The sequence below is a fragment of the Bos taurus genome, chromosome 1 (assembly GCF_002263795.3).
Source record: "Bos taurus isolate L1 Dominette 01449 registration number 42190680 breed Hereford chromosome 1, ARS-UCD2.0, whole genome shotgun sequence".
NCBI classification, from domain to species: domain Eukaryota; kingdom Metazoa; phylum Chordata; class Mammalia; order Artiodactyla; family Bovidae; genus Bos; species Bos taurus.
The window spans coordinates 75,085,713-75,102,884 of record NC_037328.1 but is presented as its reverse complement, the minus strand read 5'-3'; the positions used below and the strand labels follow the sequence as shown (position 1 = coordinate 75,102,884).

At 35.4% G+C, this 17,172-nt stretch overlaps 1 protein-coding gene across 4 annotated transcripts in view; it reads right to left on the bottom strand.

Annotated features, from left to right (window-relative positions):
• FGF12 (fibroblast growth factor 12) overlaps positions 1-17,172 on the bottom strand; it is a 612,490-nt gene that overhangs the window by 185,446 nt on the left and 409,872 nt on the right. For all 4 annotated transcript variants that reach the window (NM_001079789.1, XM_005201557.5, XM_005201556.5 and 1 more), the window contains one exon: positions 14,193-14,296. In NM_001079789.1, coding sequence (NP_001073257.1) covers positions 14,193-14,296 — 104 coding nt within the window. The remainder of the gene's footprint in view (positions 1-14,192; positions 14,297-17,172) is intronic.

The window sequence follows — 17,172 nt, the reverse complement described above, 5'->3', positions numbered from 1 at the left end:
AGATACATGAAATGACTCAAAAAGAAAAGAAAAAGGAAGAAAGGAAAGGAAACCATGTCATAAAGGGAAATGAAAATGTAGGTGAAACTAGAGTTATATTGGGGCCAAACTGCTAAAGTGTTTTGAATGCCAGGCAAAGAATTTTAGATTTTATAATATGGGTCACTATAATTCATCGAAGGTTGTGGAGGTGGCAAGTGGCTAGTTTAGCATTAAGGGGATGAAATACAAAATAGTGGGAGCAACATAAAGAATCCTTTCAAAGTCTGAAGGACTGGAGATTTGGGGGGAAGAGAGAACAGAGGTATTGAAGGAAGTCTAAAAGGAGAATGAATGTAAGTAAAAGCACCAGTATATTTCCACTATAATCAAAATAAACAATAAATTTTCAGATACAAAATATACATCCTACTCAGATACACCTGGTGTCTTGACAAATGTTTTGACACTTAACGGGGGATAGAAAGAAAATACTGATTCTAATGTGTGTTCATTATTGATCTGAGTGTACTATCTATTATTTTATCTTTTAAAGTTCCTCTAACAAACTTACAAAGCAGATATAATGCACTAGATTTTAAAAATTAAAAAAAGAGGAACACAGACATAGGTAGTAAACCACTTAAACTCAACCAGCAGCAAGAACAAAATTACCATCCAAGGATGACTGATCCCACACACTGCTCACACCGTGCCAGACAGCTGGACCAAAGCATGAGAAGTCTTTGAGGGCGGTACGCCCCCACAGAAAATGCGATGTTCCATCAGAGACTGAATGGCTATACAAAAACAATAACCAAACGTTATTTTAGACTAAATTATATTGAGAGTTTTCAACTCTTTTGAAACTTTATGTATCTCCATATTTGTTTCATAGCATTTCTATTTCTTCTTTCTTCTGCCATTAATTAAACTATCCAAGGCTAACTAGATACGGTATATTTAAAATGGGAAGTCTTCTGAAAACGAAACCTCATCCAACTCACTGAGTGAAAGCAGTATTGATTGACCGAGCCACCGGCCTTGAAAACAAGCATAATGAAAGCTGGAAAGAACACAAGAGTGATGGGGAAATAACCGTGACAGTGCCATGAGATAAAAGATAGATTAATAGCCATGCTTCACAAAATAGGATTCTATTATGACTTGAGAGGTGCTTATTATGTCTAATGATGTAGAAGGTGAAACAAGCTAAACTCAGAACGGAAGATACGTGTTGCTCCTCAACTGCATGCTATTTTGGTTTCTTAAAGACGATCTTTAAGTGATTCTATCATAAAATGCATAAATTAAAAACAAATATTTAATTTAAAAGTACATCTTGATATATTTCTTTTTCTAAATATCCCTATGGGTTTCAAACTTCAATTAAAGCTTTTTTAAAATATTCATATTTAAAACAGCACCATAATTTGAAATTTCCATGTGTATTAGCAAGTAACATGTTCTGCTGCAAGGCACTAAAATGTGCATTGCTAAAAAGATACATATATTTCTATACCTTTTTCCATTAAATAGTGCCAAGATGTAATTTTAAGGTACAAAATATTCAAGAATCCTTCACAAAACATTTTTAAATTGAGCCAAAGAGAGAAAGAAAAATACATTCTGTGATTTAAATATATACCTATCCAAAAATACCACATCATTAACAGATAGGTATAAATTTTTAAAGCCTTGACAATAATAATTTAAAAATCCAAGCCCAGTAGATAAATTAAAATTCACCAGTTCCAACAAATACTAATCTTATTATAAAAGCTCTTCTCTCATAGCTAGTACTTTGTGGTCAAAATCAATGGTGTTTACAGTTGTAGGACACATCTTCACAAAGAAAACATAAATTCTACTCTGCTCTCATTTCTTTTCCACTTTTTGCTCCAACACCAGAGTGTGAAAGTTTTACCACACCCCACCAGTTGTGATGAAATTCACACCTTTGTGTTACTTTAAACAAACAAAAAATACAATTCAATTAATGTGTATGGAATCCATTAGGGGAAAATAATCTTATTTACTTTTTAATCTCTATTAAATCATGATTAAATTGATACTTCAAATAGAATTAGCTTTTTAAATAACAGCACTGTGCCCTGCTGTGCTTAGTTGCCCAGCTGGGTCTGACTCTTGGTGACCCTGTGGACTGTAGCCCGCCAGGCTCCTCTGTCCATGGAATTCTCCAGGCAAGAATACCGAAGTGGGTTGCCATGCCCACTCCAGGGGACCTTCCCAACACAGGGATTGAACCCAGGTGTCCCACACTGCAGGCAGATTGTTTACCACCTGAGCCACCAGGGAAGGCCAGTAACAGCACTGCTGCTGCTGCTGCTGCTCCTGCTAAGTCACTTCAATCGTGTCCAACTCTGTGTGACCCAATAGACGGCAGCCCACCAGGCTTCCCCGTCCCTGGGATTCTCCAGGCAAGAACACTGGAGTGGGTTGCCATTTCCTTCTCCAATACATGAAAGTGAAAAGTGAAAGTGAAGTTGCTCAGTCATGTTCGACTCTTCGCGACCCCATGGACTGCAGCCCACCAGGCTCCTCCGCCCATGGGATTTTCCAGGCAAGAATACTGGAGTGGGGTGGCATTGCCTTCTCCGGTAACAGCACTACTGAGCTATAATTCACATGCTGTAGTTTACCCAAAGTGTATAATTCAAGGGTTTTTAGTATAGTCACAGAGTTGTACAGCCATCACCACAATCAGTTTTAGAATATTTTCATTACCTCAAAAAGCAAACTCATAACCTTTAGTAGTGACACATTCCCATTCAGCACAACACAATCATTAATTAACTTCCTGTCCCTATGGAGTTCGGATATTTCATATAAATGGAATTATACAATATGTTGCCCTTTGTGACAGGTTTCTTTCACTTAATATATTGTTTTCATGGTTCATCCATGTTGAAGCATGCATCAGTACTCTTTTAAATGCTAAATAATACTATATTAAATAAATATGCCACACTTCATCCATTCATTAGTTAATAGGTTATTTCCCCTTCGGACTACTATGAATAATGCTGCTATAAGTATTAACATACAAAAGTGTTTTTTTTTTTTTTTAATGGACATACGTTTTTATTTCTTGAGTATATACCTACTAGTGAAATTGCTGGTTCATATGGTAACTCTATCTCTAACCTTTTGAGGAACTGCTAGACTCTTCCAAAGCGACAATAGCATTTTATAAGCCTACCAGCAGTATAATAAGAGTTCCAACTTTTCCATATCTTCACCTATACTTGCTATTATCTTTTTTAATAAAGCCATCCTAGTGGGTTTGAAGTGGTGGTGAGTCCTTGTGGTTGTTGATTTGCATTTCCTTGATGTCTAATGATGTTGAACATCTTTTCATGTGGCTATTAATTATTTGCATATCTTTTTGGAATGTCTATTCAAATCCTTTGCACATTTTTAATCTTTTTATTTTTAATTGTAAGAGTTATTTATATATCCTAGATACACATTCCCTATTAGATGAATGAACTGCTAACTTTTCTCCCCTTCTCCGAGCTGTCTTTCTCACTTTCTTAATTGTGTCTTTGGAGGCACAAATGTTTTAATTGTGATGAAATTTTTTCTTTTGTTCTTATGCTTTTGATGTCATGTCTGTGCAGCTACTGTTTAACGTAAGATCATAAAGATTAGGCTTTCTTCTAAGAGATGTATAGTTTTAGCTCCCGCATTTAAGTTTATGATTCATCTTAAGTTCTTCTTATATGTAGTGTGGAGCTTTTAAAATACATATATTTTTGGCAATGTGCTACTAATTGGGTTTCAAGGTTTTAAAATAATGCCAAAGAAGTCTTTTCATTGAAAAAGCTTGAGAAAGTTCCTGGAAATTCCTTAGGAATATTAATAATAAAGAAAGAATTCCTTGAACATCATAAAAATTTTTAAAACATGCAACTTTTTCCTGGATTCAATGTAAAAGGAGTCAAAAAACAAGGATAATACAAATAACAGAAAGAAATTCATTGTAAGAGTTCAGTATTTAGTCACTAGAGTTCAATATCTCAGAGTAGAGAGTCATAATTTTTTCAACCAATACTTGCAGTGATTCAGAAGATCTTATGTGAAGAAACTACACATGCAGATCTATTATTCAATATGTTTACTTGCCCTCTGTCTCTCTGACTCTCTTGTCCCAATGTCTTACATTATCTACATTTATATTTTTAGTCTGGAGAAGTATGGCAATTGTCAGGTGTCTACCCAATATCCATTTTCTCCTCCATATTAACAGAACAATGATTTTGTTGAATATGGCAGTGTCTTATTGACAGCCTCCCCAAACCTTTTTTAATGGAAACATTTCCCTACACTCTTTTCACTTAGGGGTGACTATGTGGCATAGTTCTATGGTCATCACTGGACGTCACTATGGACATTTCTGGAACCTCTGGGAAAGTGTGCTTTTCTGATAAAGGCTTCATCTCTTTCTCTGTGCCCCTTCTTACTCCCCAGAATGTATACATGTTAAGCTAAGGAGTTAGGAGCCATCTTGCACCATGAGAAGATCAAATAAACGTAAAGACATTGGCACCTCTATCTCTCTCCAGACTTCTGGTGACGTGAGAAACCTTAAAGCTTTCATCCTTTTAAACCATTGCTATGGGTATCTTTTCTTACTCACAACCACACTCAATCATTGAGTGATACGGGAAAATAAACTTAAGAAATTTACCATTAAAAGTTGGTTTTGAAAAGGAAATTTTCAAGTTATTCAGTGAGATTTCATGCTTATATTGACATGTGATCACCCACTGAATCATATATAGGATCATGTATAATCTGACTATATAATTATTACCCAAACCCTAAAGCAGACTCCTCTAAGGGTCAAACAGTTACTTACACTAAGACATCAGACATAAATTGGAACGCTTTTATGACAGGTACCCATATGATACTGATGTTTTCAGTGGCCTCAAAATTTGTTTCCATTTAGAGATGCCTGAAATATATGTCAGTTTTGACATTACATTTCTATGCAGCTAAACAATTTCCTCAATTTAACTACTAGATTTTAAAAATCTATGTTGCATAAACAAACTTTAAATGCACCATAAGTACAGTAAGCTGTAGACTTGAAATCTCCTCAAAATGTACCACTCTGTGACCTGTCTTTGTCTGACAATTGTTCTAATTTGACCAGCTATCACTATGCTTTTTTTATTTTGCTTTTTCCTGTTCTTTTCCTCAGTGCTATCTATTTAAATATTGGACTTATCTTCAGACTTAGTCATAAAAATGAACTGCTTCTGTTTCTCTGCTTTACTACCTCTCTATTCCACTCAAATCTCAACTGATTAATTACTGATTTTCCCTCTGCATTTAGCATTCATAATTGCTTCTCTTTTCCCATCCCTGAAGTTTATCAAAGGCATGGCTTATAGACTTATTTTATATATTTCCCTCCAAGTGAGTTACATAAGGAGATATTTTGAAAAATGTCCCCAGAAGTTGAAAAACTGGCCCATGATGGGGGGCAGAGGGGAAGAAAAGTTGTTGAGTCCTATCTTTTGATGATTTATTTATTACAAACCCAAGAAACACGTATATATGAAAATGACAAAGTCTTACATTGGTTTTGGAGGGAAACAAGCAAGGGAAGGCAGAAGTAGTAAGAGCAGAGGATCTGTTTTGGGAATCAAGCTGGCCCAGAAAGCCACAGTAAAGTCCTAACTCCACAGAACAAGGCCACTGGGAAATCCTTCTGCAGACATGACATGGAGAACATGGAGCTTTAGCTTTCTTGGAAAGTATTAAAACTCTGAAAATTGATTTGCTCCATTGTCAGTTTATCAGGTTTAAAAAAAATGCAGCCTAAACTGGTTCATACAGAAGGGTAATAACTGGCTCCTAAAACTGAAAACTTCAGTGGTAGGGCTGGCTCCAGGTATGACTTCATGTGCAATGTGAAAGGATGTGAACAAGACCTGGTTCCTCCATCTTTCCACCTAGAAACATTTTGTCTTCTGAATGTTGGAATCATTCTAAGACATGAATTCTTCTTGAGTTTTATTTTTTCTAATATAATTATTATTAACCTTAAAATCTTTATTGGATTTGGTATAAAACTGCATCTATTTTGTTTTGATTTTTTGGCCTCGAGGCATGTGGGATCTTAGCTCCCTGACCAGGAATTGAACCTGCACCCCCTGCATTGCAGGGTGAAGTCTTAACCATAGGACCATCAGGGAAGTCCCTCTCCTAGTAGTTTTAAGATGGCTATAGCCCTTGATCCTCTCAGTTCTAAATTCCGTTTAAAAGAGAAAAAGGAAACTCTCCTTCAACAGATAAAGTCAAGTCTTTGGCCTGAAGTTAATTGGCTCTAACTTAATGAGAAATACTCTGCAACCAACCTCCCATGGCCAGGGTGGCTAAAGATATTAGATTAGCCAAACCAGGAATTACCACTGAAAATAAGGGTAGAATTACCCTACGTGAACTTCATGAACTGAGGGTAAGAAACTGATTAATCCACAGTGAGCATCTTATTTAATATATCTATTACTACTACTTGCAGCTGACACTGAGCACTGACTGTGTACTGGGCACAGTCCTAGGGTTTTACATGCATTGTCTCATTTAATCCTTGCCACAACACTATAAAGATGGTATTTGCATTATTATCTCCATTTTATATATAAGGAAACTGAGTCTAGAAGGTTAAGAAATCTCCTCAGTGACACAAAGGAAGTAAGTTACAGAGTTGTGATTCAAACCCAGTTTTATTTATAAAGATTTCATTCTTACATACTACTTACGAACTAAGAAACACAACTGAGAAATTTGGGATATATGACTACATGTTGGCCTAATGTGCCCAATGGCAAAGTAGAAAGACAAAAATCTAACTTGTAGTATCATTTTCAAATGATTCAACCAAAGGTTCTCGTTAGTGCTACTCTTAGAAGCTTAATCCTATTTTTACTTTTCAATAAAAAATGCTACAGGAAATACATATGCTAATTTTTACAATTAAGACTAGCTCAGGAGCTAAAGTATTAACATTTTCCAGAAATTATAAACTCTTGGAATAAATCCAATACCACTTATTACTGAAAACATCATAAGGTAAAAATAGATGCTTATCATCATTCACTCCTTACAGAAAGTATAACTAATAACCTGCTGATTCTTTCTGAAGAAAAACAACCTAATTCTAAGCAAAGCAACACAATTTCTTGTCATATGTTCGCAAGCAACACAGCCAGATTCTTGAGCTGTGTTGATCAAAATAACCCAGTTAAGTTAATATACATATATATATATATGAGGATTTTTAAAAAGTAGGTAAAATAAGCAATTTTCTAGGTACTATAGCCCAAAATCAATGTAGGATGAAAAAGAAATATTACAAAATTCAAGAAAACTTCAAGTATATGGGATTTATGCAAATAATCTAATCTGAATATTTAACAATCTAATTGCTGGACAAGCCTCTGTGGTTTGGCTTTTGATTTCTCTCTATTCAGGCACCATTAACTTCAAAACTCTATGATTCATTTGGCATTAATGGCTAAGGTGTTCCCCCTCTGTCTCCGTAGCTCTCCTTCAATATTAGACTTTTCAGAGACATCATTACCCAAGAAATAATTCTGCATATGCCTCAAATTTCAAAGCATTCCATGAGGAAGTCAGTTGATGGAGAAACTCAGATTCCAGAGTGGGTAACTCTTTTGTATCTATATTATAGACGCAAGCATGGGTGTGTGGGCTCAGCTGCTCTTGCGACCCCAAGGACTACTGCGTGCCAGGCTCCTCTGTCCATGGGATTTCCCAGGCAAGAATGAAGACTGAAGTGAGTTGCCATTTCCTTCTCCAGGAGATCTTCCAAACTCAGGGATGGAACCTGCATCTCCTTCGTTTCCTGCATTGGCAGGCAGATTTCTTACCACTGCACCACCTGGGAAGTCCTATGGTATATATTAATATATATTAAATATGATCACTGACTTCAAGGAACTTGCATCAAAGTTAATAGATAGGGCATGAAAATAATTCCAACCAAAGAAAGAAAGGAAATATACAGATAAATGTCCTACTAAAGTATAAACTGTGGGAGTTATTTTTGGCTACAGAAAATGAGAAAATTTTTATTTATCCTCAGTGATGGAAAATTTTGGCCATTTATGATAGTGGGGAAGAAAAGAAATTAGAGGTGTAAAATTAAAAAATCCTAATGCCATTTTGTGGGCATAAAGCAGTCTTCTTCCAATAACTTTTGAAATTGGCTTTCTCTTTTCTTCTTCCTCAGAGACCCCTTCTATATTTCTCAATAAATTTTGACTCAGTTTTTCAATGTAAAGTCAGTATCATATTGCAATCTCAACACTACTCTTGCTGAAGCATCAGACTTAGGTATAGAATTCTAAAGGCAGTGCCAAGACATTCTGCTGTAACAGTATGGAGTCACACATGTTTAATTGCAACAGCAAATAGGATAAGCAATGTTGATTTTAAAAATAAACTTTAAAATATATAAACAACAACGGCCTACTGTTTACCGCAGGGAACTATATTCAATATCTTGTAATAAGAAGATATTAACTGAAGCATTATTTACAATAGCCATGATACAGAAACAACCTGTGTCGATCAACAGATGAATGTATAAAAAAGATGTATATATACATATGTGTGTATATACATATATATATGTATATATACACATAATACATACATACATATGGGAGCTTCCCAGGTGGCTAGTGGGAAAGAATCGCCTGCCAATGCAGAAGACATAAGAGATACAGGTTGGATCCCTGGTTTGGGAAGATTTCCCAAAGAAGGAAATGGCAACCCAGTCCAGTATTTTTGCTGAAGCATCAGATTTAGCTATTCCCATTCCCATTTCCCAGGCATGGGAAATCCCATATACAAAGTAGCCTGGCAGGCTACAGCCCGTGGGGTCACAGACAGTAGGATATGACTGAGCAACTAAGTGTGTGTACGCACATGCACACACAACATACCCAAACACACAGACACACACATATATATAATGGAACATTTAAAAGAAAAAGAAAGTATTCAATTTGCAACAACATTGTTGGGTCTGGAGAGTATTACACTAAGTGAAATAAGCCAGATATAGACATATATTATATGATCTCACGTATTTGTGGAATCTTAAATAAAACAAACAACAAAAACAAAATGAAAACAGATCAGATACAGAGAACAAACTAGTAGTTGTCAGATGGGAAGGGGTTGTAGGATTGGACAAAATAAGTGAACAGATGAAGAAGTATAAGATTTTAATTACAGAATAAATAAGACCCAGAGTTGTAATATATAGTATAAGGAATATGATCAATAATATTGTAATAACTGTATGGAGACAGGTGGTTACTAGACTTACCACGGTGATTATTTCTAAGGTATATGAATTTCTAATCACTATGTAGATCATCTGAAACTAATGTACTATTGTACATAAACTGTATTTTTTAAAATGCTGCTACTATTTTAAACAAGATGCAATGACAGACATCACCTCCTAATGAGAGAGATAAGACCAAGCAATACTCTTACCCAGGCCCCCTTTCCTAACCCAATGCTATGCTACGATTGGAGTCTTGAAATGACTCTTGAAATCTTATTCTAAACTAAGGCCACTGGAGGTTCCATCTGTTGTTGTTGTTGCTATTTAGTTGCTAAGTTGTATCGGACTCTTTGCAACTCCATAGACTACAGCTGGCCAGGATCCTTTGTCCATGAAATTCTCCAGGCAAGAATACTGGAGTGGATTGACATTTCCTTCCCCAGGAGATCTTCCCGACCCAGGAATTGAACCCACGTCTCCTGCATCTCCAGCATTGGCAAGCAAATTCTTCACCACTTAGCCACCTGGGAAGCCCCAGAGGCTACATAGAAGCAACCAAATATATGGTGGAAATTGAGGGCAGGCTTAAAAGGAAGATGATTAGGAAGAAAAGAAAAACAAAGAGAAATGGGCCTGCAGAACAAAATTCAAACATAGGCAGAACTCTAAATCCTAATATAATCTGAATCTTATTCTAAAATTGACAGCTAACAAAATCATCGATTGAAACATGAATTCATTACAAAAGCAATTAACTTTGTGGAAAAGTCTAGTAAGTATAATAAGAATTATAAGTATCCAAATAAGTATTATAAGAATGCTCAGAGACATAAATGAGTTAATAACTTTCTGTAAAAAGAGCTAGATAGTAAAAACAGAAATCAGTCAAGATCAGGTAGATATGGAATGGAAACCATTAGACATCCAAAAATTTAAAGCACAGTGACTGAAATCACAAAATAGTTGGCATCATTTCTAGAGTAGATAAATTTTCAGGTTTCTAGTGAAAGTCATTTAAATACTATCAGCACAAAAGACTGGAAATTGTAACAGAGAAATAAAATGTATATGGGAAGAGTTAAAACTTTCCAAAATTAAAGAAGTCTGATTCTTTGGATTGAAAGTGATTCTGAATTTCTAACAACTTAATATAGATTTACAACTAGACATTATAGTGAATTTGCAGAACATGAAGTATAAAGAGCAAAAGTTTCTTTAATTTTCCACATAGATTATCTATAAAGAAGAGAATATTAAACTGATAGCAATCTTCTTACAGTCAACAACAGATGGCGGGAAATCAGTGGAATATAATTTTCAAAGTGTTGGGGAAAATATAGGTCTACTAAAAACTATGTAACTATCTGAACTATAATTCAAGACTGAAAGTGAAAGTAAAGTATTTTCACAGGTACTAGAAATGAAGGGAATTCACAGTCTATAGACCAACAAACAGAAAAGGATTTTGTTTAGAAGAAAAGTGAACTCAGAAGGATCAAATTTGATACACAGGAAAACTAAACCTATGTGCACAGAAATTACTTTAAGATTCACAAATTTAACTTTTACTATAGAATAATAACCGTGCATATTTTCATTTAAAGTGTAAATAGTCTAATTCCTGACAAGGATGGTAGTATTTACTAGGGAAGAAAACATACCAAGGTCTATCAGCTATTTAGAAGGACAGAAATAAATATATTTTATTATTCAGCAAACTATTCATGTATGTTAAAAAATATAAATACTTAAAAGACTAGGATTATAACCTACATTTACAAACTAGCAGAAGAATACAGATAGAATAAGAAAATGTTTCAATAATGTGAGAAAATAAAATAGAAGCAAAAAGTGCAAACTACAAGGGTAAAAACAAATCCAGATGTATCAACAATCTCATTAAAAGTGTATGTATTAAAATCACCTATTAAAATAAAGACTTTCAGAATGGATTCCAAAACTTCCTAGCTCTATGCTACCGGATAGTCCCTTGTAGTAAAGTAATAGTCCTTGATAGTAAAGTAGTAGTCTTTACTACTCTCTCTTTTGTCTTGTGATAAAGGAGCAGGGAAATCAGACGTAGCAAGGGAATTAATTCCAAGCTTAACTATGAATACAGACAAGGTAAGTGACACTACATGCATGATACCATTTGAGAATTCCTCTTGGATTCTAACTGAGCTTCTTTAGGATCTCTAGGGTTTGCCCTCAGAAACATATCATCAGTCCCCCTGCACCCCCACCTCAAATTCCAGGAATGGACCTTATTGGTATGCTCAGCTATACTGTTTACCATAAAGTAGGAAACTGCTTTTCAAATAACTTCAAGCCTTAATATATACCAAAAGCACCTCAAGAAAGCCTGCAACAGCCTGTTTTTAACTCACTGCAAGGCTCCTGGCCATGCTAGTGCTCTCTTGCTGAGACATGCTGCACACACAGGAAGAAGAACAAGTATGATGAAGCCTTGATACCCAATTCTCTTTCAGGTGCGCTTCTCCCAATACTGGCCCCCTTTTGTCCTGTCCCTGGAGAAGGGACTAGCAACCCACTCCAGTATTCTGGCCTGGAGAACCCCATGGACAGAGGAGCCTGACGGGCTTCAGTCCATAGGGTCACAAAGAGTCGGACACGACTGTGTGACTATCACCACTTCGTCCCGTAACAAAGGGACAGACAGTAGGAAAAGCTGGTATAAAATTAAAAACCAGCATTTCCTACTATTAGTGCTATATAGAAAGAGAGTGATTTTGAAAGTAGGGACCCTGATGCCCTATGTCAGCGATGCCATGCTTATAATTAAGAAAATTGTTCCAGTAGCCTAGCAGTACCACACAGGAAAAAAAGTTGCAAATGCTTGGTATGAGGTAAATTTAAGTGCAGAGAAAAACTGAAACTCTAGGTACCCAAATCAGGTAACTCAACAGGTGATTACTGGTTTTACTAAGGTGTTCAACTGATTAGAAAAAAGCACCTACTGTAACATTCTCTAGTCAAAAATTTCTTAAAATCTCTCCTATGGGATCCCAGTATTTTAAGCCTAGCTCTTAGCAACAGAGATAGAAAAAATGTTTCTCTTAAAGGGTTGCCTCACATGAAGTTCAGGTATGTCATGCTGAATACTCAGCTCAGGTGCCTCTCCCAGGAACTTTGGCATTGCACCCAACAACAGTAACCCCTCCCAGTCTCCACCCTCTTTATACACACACACACACACACACACACACACACACAGAGGCTCCTACACAGCTGCCACGTGCTACAATACCATTTTCAGACAGTACTTTTTATTTTCCTCCTTCCCAGACCTTTGGAAATGACTTCTGGTTCAGAAATTTGAACTTTAAAGTTTGTGTGGAATTACAACCTGAATTATGATCTTTTAAATAAATATAAAAATGAATAACAACCTTCTAAATAGAGACATAAATATGGTCTACTTTCAGGTATTTACTTGATGACTGATTAAATTCTTAAATTAATAGTATCCTAAGATCACCTAAATGTTTTAGCTTGTAATACATTAAAAAAAATTTTTTTTAAGTGTCACTAACTGGAGTCATTCAAAATAAAACCGGCTAACTTTTTTTCTTATTTTAATTCTCACATTTAAAATACAGACTCACAATAATTGGACATTAAGAAATGTTAGAATTATGGCACATTAAGAATGAAAGCCCATTGTTTTAACTAAAAAATGTATATACCTTTATGAATTATTTTGAGTAGAACCATTGACAAAATGCAGATGTACACATCTGGTATATAAATGCATAGTCAGATGTGAACCTGTTCAGGAGTAAAATAGCAACTTTAAGAATGTTAATAAGAATGACAGGTGGAAGCAAGCATAGGGTACCAGAGATTCATCTGACTATGGAAAATGTTTAATAAAAGCTGTTTAATAATTAACTGAGAATCTAGTAGGCATAAGTGAACTTCCTGAATAACTTAGTCTATTTACTGAGATCACAGACAGAAAGGTGGAAATCTGTGGTTTTCAAGGATAGTTCTTCTGAAATATGTAATTTCCTTAGGATATAACAGGAATTATATACATACACAAGATTCAGTGCTGTGCACTGTCTCAGTGCATAAATTACTATCTTGAGAGTGAGGTTATTAACTGCTTTCAAATATGCCAGGGCTCATAATGTAGCTACTAAGGCTGCCTAATTTTAACAATTTTAGATTTAAGAGGGATGTTTGACAGCCTGAGGCCCAACACCCTCATTTGGAAGGTTTGGAAATTAAGTCAAAGAGAAGAGATGACTTTCTCAAAGGAATACTGTAGCCGAAATGCAAATTAAACTCAAATATCTCAGCCCCGAACCCGAAGCTCATTTAATCAATTCTGCAGTTATCTGAGGAATCTGACACATTAGGTACTACACAGTTTTCTTAAATACAAACAAAAACACAGTCTATTCTGAAAGGTTTTTTTCTCCACAATAAGTCAGAGAAGATTCCCAGACAAATTCAAGGATTCAGCTTCCTAAACCATCCACTGTGCTTGAAAGAGAAGTAACAGCATAAAGGAAAAATGTCTTACCTCTTGAATTAAAGATAAAATTCACAAGATTATTGTCTAGAAGTAGAAACTAGAAAAAGAGACTTTATATCACAGGAAGAATTGCTAGTTCTTTCTCAACAAAGCATGATCTTTAACATTATAAATTATAAAATTTGTATAGTAACACTGACACACTGGATCAGAAAATGTAAAATGACTTCAATTTGTAATTTTTCTCCCTAAAATATGGTTACTTCATTGTCTCTCAATGCCAGTTTCTGTGTGTGTGTGAACACACACACAGACACACACATGCATGAAAACCAAGGTACTTACTGAGCTGTAGAGATAGCCTTCACCATTCATGGCCACATAGAGGCTGGCCTTCACCCCTTGGATGGCCACCACACGCAGGCCCACAGGGATTAGATTGAAGAGGGCTAGAGGGCAAAAAGAGAGGAAAGGATCAATGACCTTTTGAATATATCATCTTGCTTCTTAAAATGACTCTTTTGAGGATTAAAACCTATGAACTGATATTAGTTGGCGGGGGCAGTTCTAAGAGTGAGGAGAACTGACTTCTTGTTTCTGCAGCATGACTAATTATTAACACTGTGACTTCAGGTAAATCACATAAACTCATCTGTAATAAAGGGATTAGATTAGAAGGACTCCAAACGCCCCTCATGGATCTGAGAGTCCAGGATCTCCACTCTACAAAACGAACATACACTCAAATTGTATAAGATGATTTTTCCTAACAAACAAATAATTTGAACCAAAAAATTCTTAATGGAAGAAAATACATTTCGAATCATAATTAAAAATAAAATGTGATCTTCATAACATATGCCAGAGCTTATTTTCCTTGTGGTCCTGAACACTGTCTTCTTAAATACACAAGATGAAAGCAAAAACCACTGGCTTATACTTAACTATGCTAGAAATAGGAGAACAGTTCTCTTTATTTTTCAGTTTTTATATATAAATGTAGATAGATGGATCAATGATTGCTAGATAGCTTAAGCTCTGATGGACATATTGTATATCAAATATATATATACGTCCATATTTATACACAAAACCATTAAAAATCAACTTCATAAATTTAATTCAATATCCTATGATAAAATGAGAATATGTTTGTAGTCTTTGAATATTTGTGTTGTCCACTACTGAAAATATTGAACAGTCTACTTGTCTACTTGGAGAAGGTACATAAATATCAGAAAGAAAATAAATAAGATAATCTAATTCTTTCAAAAGTGTACTTTTATAAATTATATATCCCTATATAGCACTATTTTTAATAACACTGATAATTACAAAATGAGCATAAGCATAAAACATTATCTCTAACCTGAGAGAATTCATATTACTTGAAGTTGGAAAGCAATCATACAGCTAGGCTGTATAGATGGCAACATGAATATGAATGAAATATTTATAACAACTAAATATTTATAACATAAGAGAATAGCCCTGTAGTTCACTTTAACAACCTGCCTTAGTTAGAAGTTCTTATCTATCTTTTCTACTGATAAAATTCTGGTCTCAGTTTTGAATATAAGAAAAATATATATGTGTATTTTCTGGGGTTCTCTCAACATGGAATAGTAAGCCAAACATACACACACACACACACACACAAGACACAGACACCTACACAGTATTTGGCTTTTAGTCAAATGTTCAACTGATAGTTCTAAGGATCAAGCCTAAGACCACAAGTTTGATACAGCAGTATTCAACTCCTAGATATTTGACATCAGACCAGTCTCTTTGCCTTTTTGAATCTTTTTCCTCATCTGTCATGAAAGCTGAGACTAAATCTTAGCAGATGCTTAAGAATTAATTGTTACTGCACTTTGAATCTGTACTTGTTTTTGTCCCTCCCATGTTCTTACACTTGTCCCTGTGTTACTGAAATGAGAAGTAGTATAAGACCTTAAAGTCTACTTGGGGAGAGACAGCTAAGGCATATGGAATAATCTGATACAGTGTATAATGTAGTTCTATAATTAAATGTAATATATGCATTCTATATATATATATATATATATATATATATTCTCTATGTACAGAAGTTCAGGGAAATGGAAGATCTGTGATCTGAAGTGTTCAAGAAATGTCTCACACAGAAGAGGAGACCCAAGCTGACACTTAAAGAAGGGACAGAAGTTGAGTAGGCGAAGATCAGAAACATTATAGTAGGGCAGGAAGTAAGAGTTTCCGTAGGGTAGTGTATGTGTATACGAAGGGACTAGCAGATTGAAGGATTTGATTCATACTGGGGAGGAATGGGCACGAACACCATGGAGATAAAGTAAGGAGAAATACCTGAGAGTCTGTCACTCCTGTCTTAGAGATCTAGATTTTATCAAATGGGCAACAAGAAGTGGGGTGTATAAACATTAAAGCAGCAACACAGATTACAAAAAAGTGGGAGAGATTCATAGACAGAGTAGTTTCTAAACTCATCACTCAGAAGCTGTGTGCCTTGGAGCCATTTGTTTACTCTCTCTGCCCTAGTTTTCCTGTCTATAAAATGGGCATAATAATCCTTACTGCATAGAATTGACAGAAGAATCAAATGCACTATCACGTCCTTGACATAAACAGAGAAGTGTTCTGTTAAAGAGCTATTTTTCATTGACATATGATTCTTCTGCTTGTCAAATAAGGTAACCATAAGGTCTGATATAAATTGACATATCACCTGACCTATATCTACTCAGCTTATATTCAGAAGATCGCTTACCACTTTTAAAATAATACTTTATTTTTGTGCAACACAATTTTCAAAGTGTTGATGAATTCATCATTGTATTTGACCCTCAACCATCAACATGATGAAGAATTTAGGACAGAATGATTAGCCTAATTTTTAGAAGAGCAAACAGGTTCAGAGAGGTAATCCTGGTGGAAATGCAACTGAACAAAGGTTTTCTGGCTCTCTAATGTGGTTATCTGCCCCAAATATCCTATTTCCTCCTCCTTCTCTTTTAAGTTTAATTTCACCTAATACTCAATTTTTCTAGACTCTGAAATCACTGCAGATGGTGACTGCAGCCATGAAATTAAAAGACGCTTACTCCTTGGAAGGAAAGTTATGACCAATCTAGATAGCATATTCAAAAGCAGAGACATTACTTTGCCAACAAAGGTCTGTCTAGTCAAGGCTATGGTTTTTCCTGTGGTCATGTATGGATGTGAGAGTTGGACTGTGAAGAAGGCTGAGTGCCGAAGAATTGATGCTTTTGAACTGTGGTGTTGGAGTAGACTCTTGAGAGTCCCTTGGACTGCAAGGAGATCC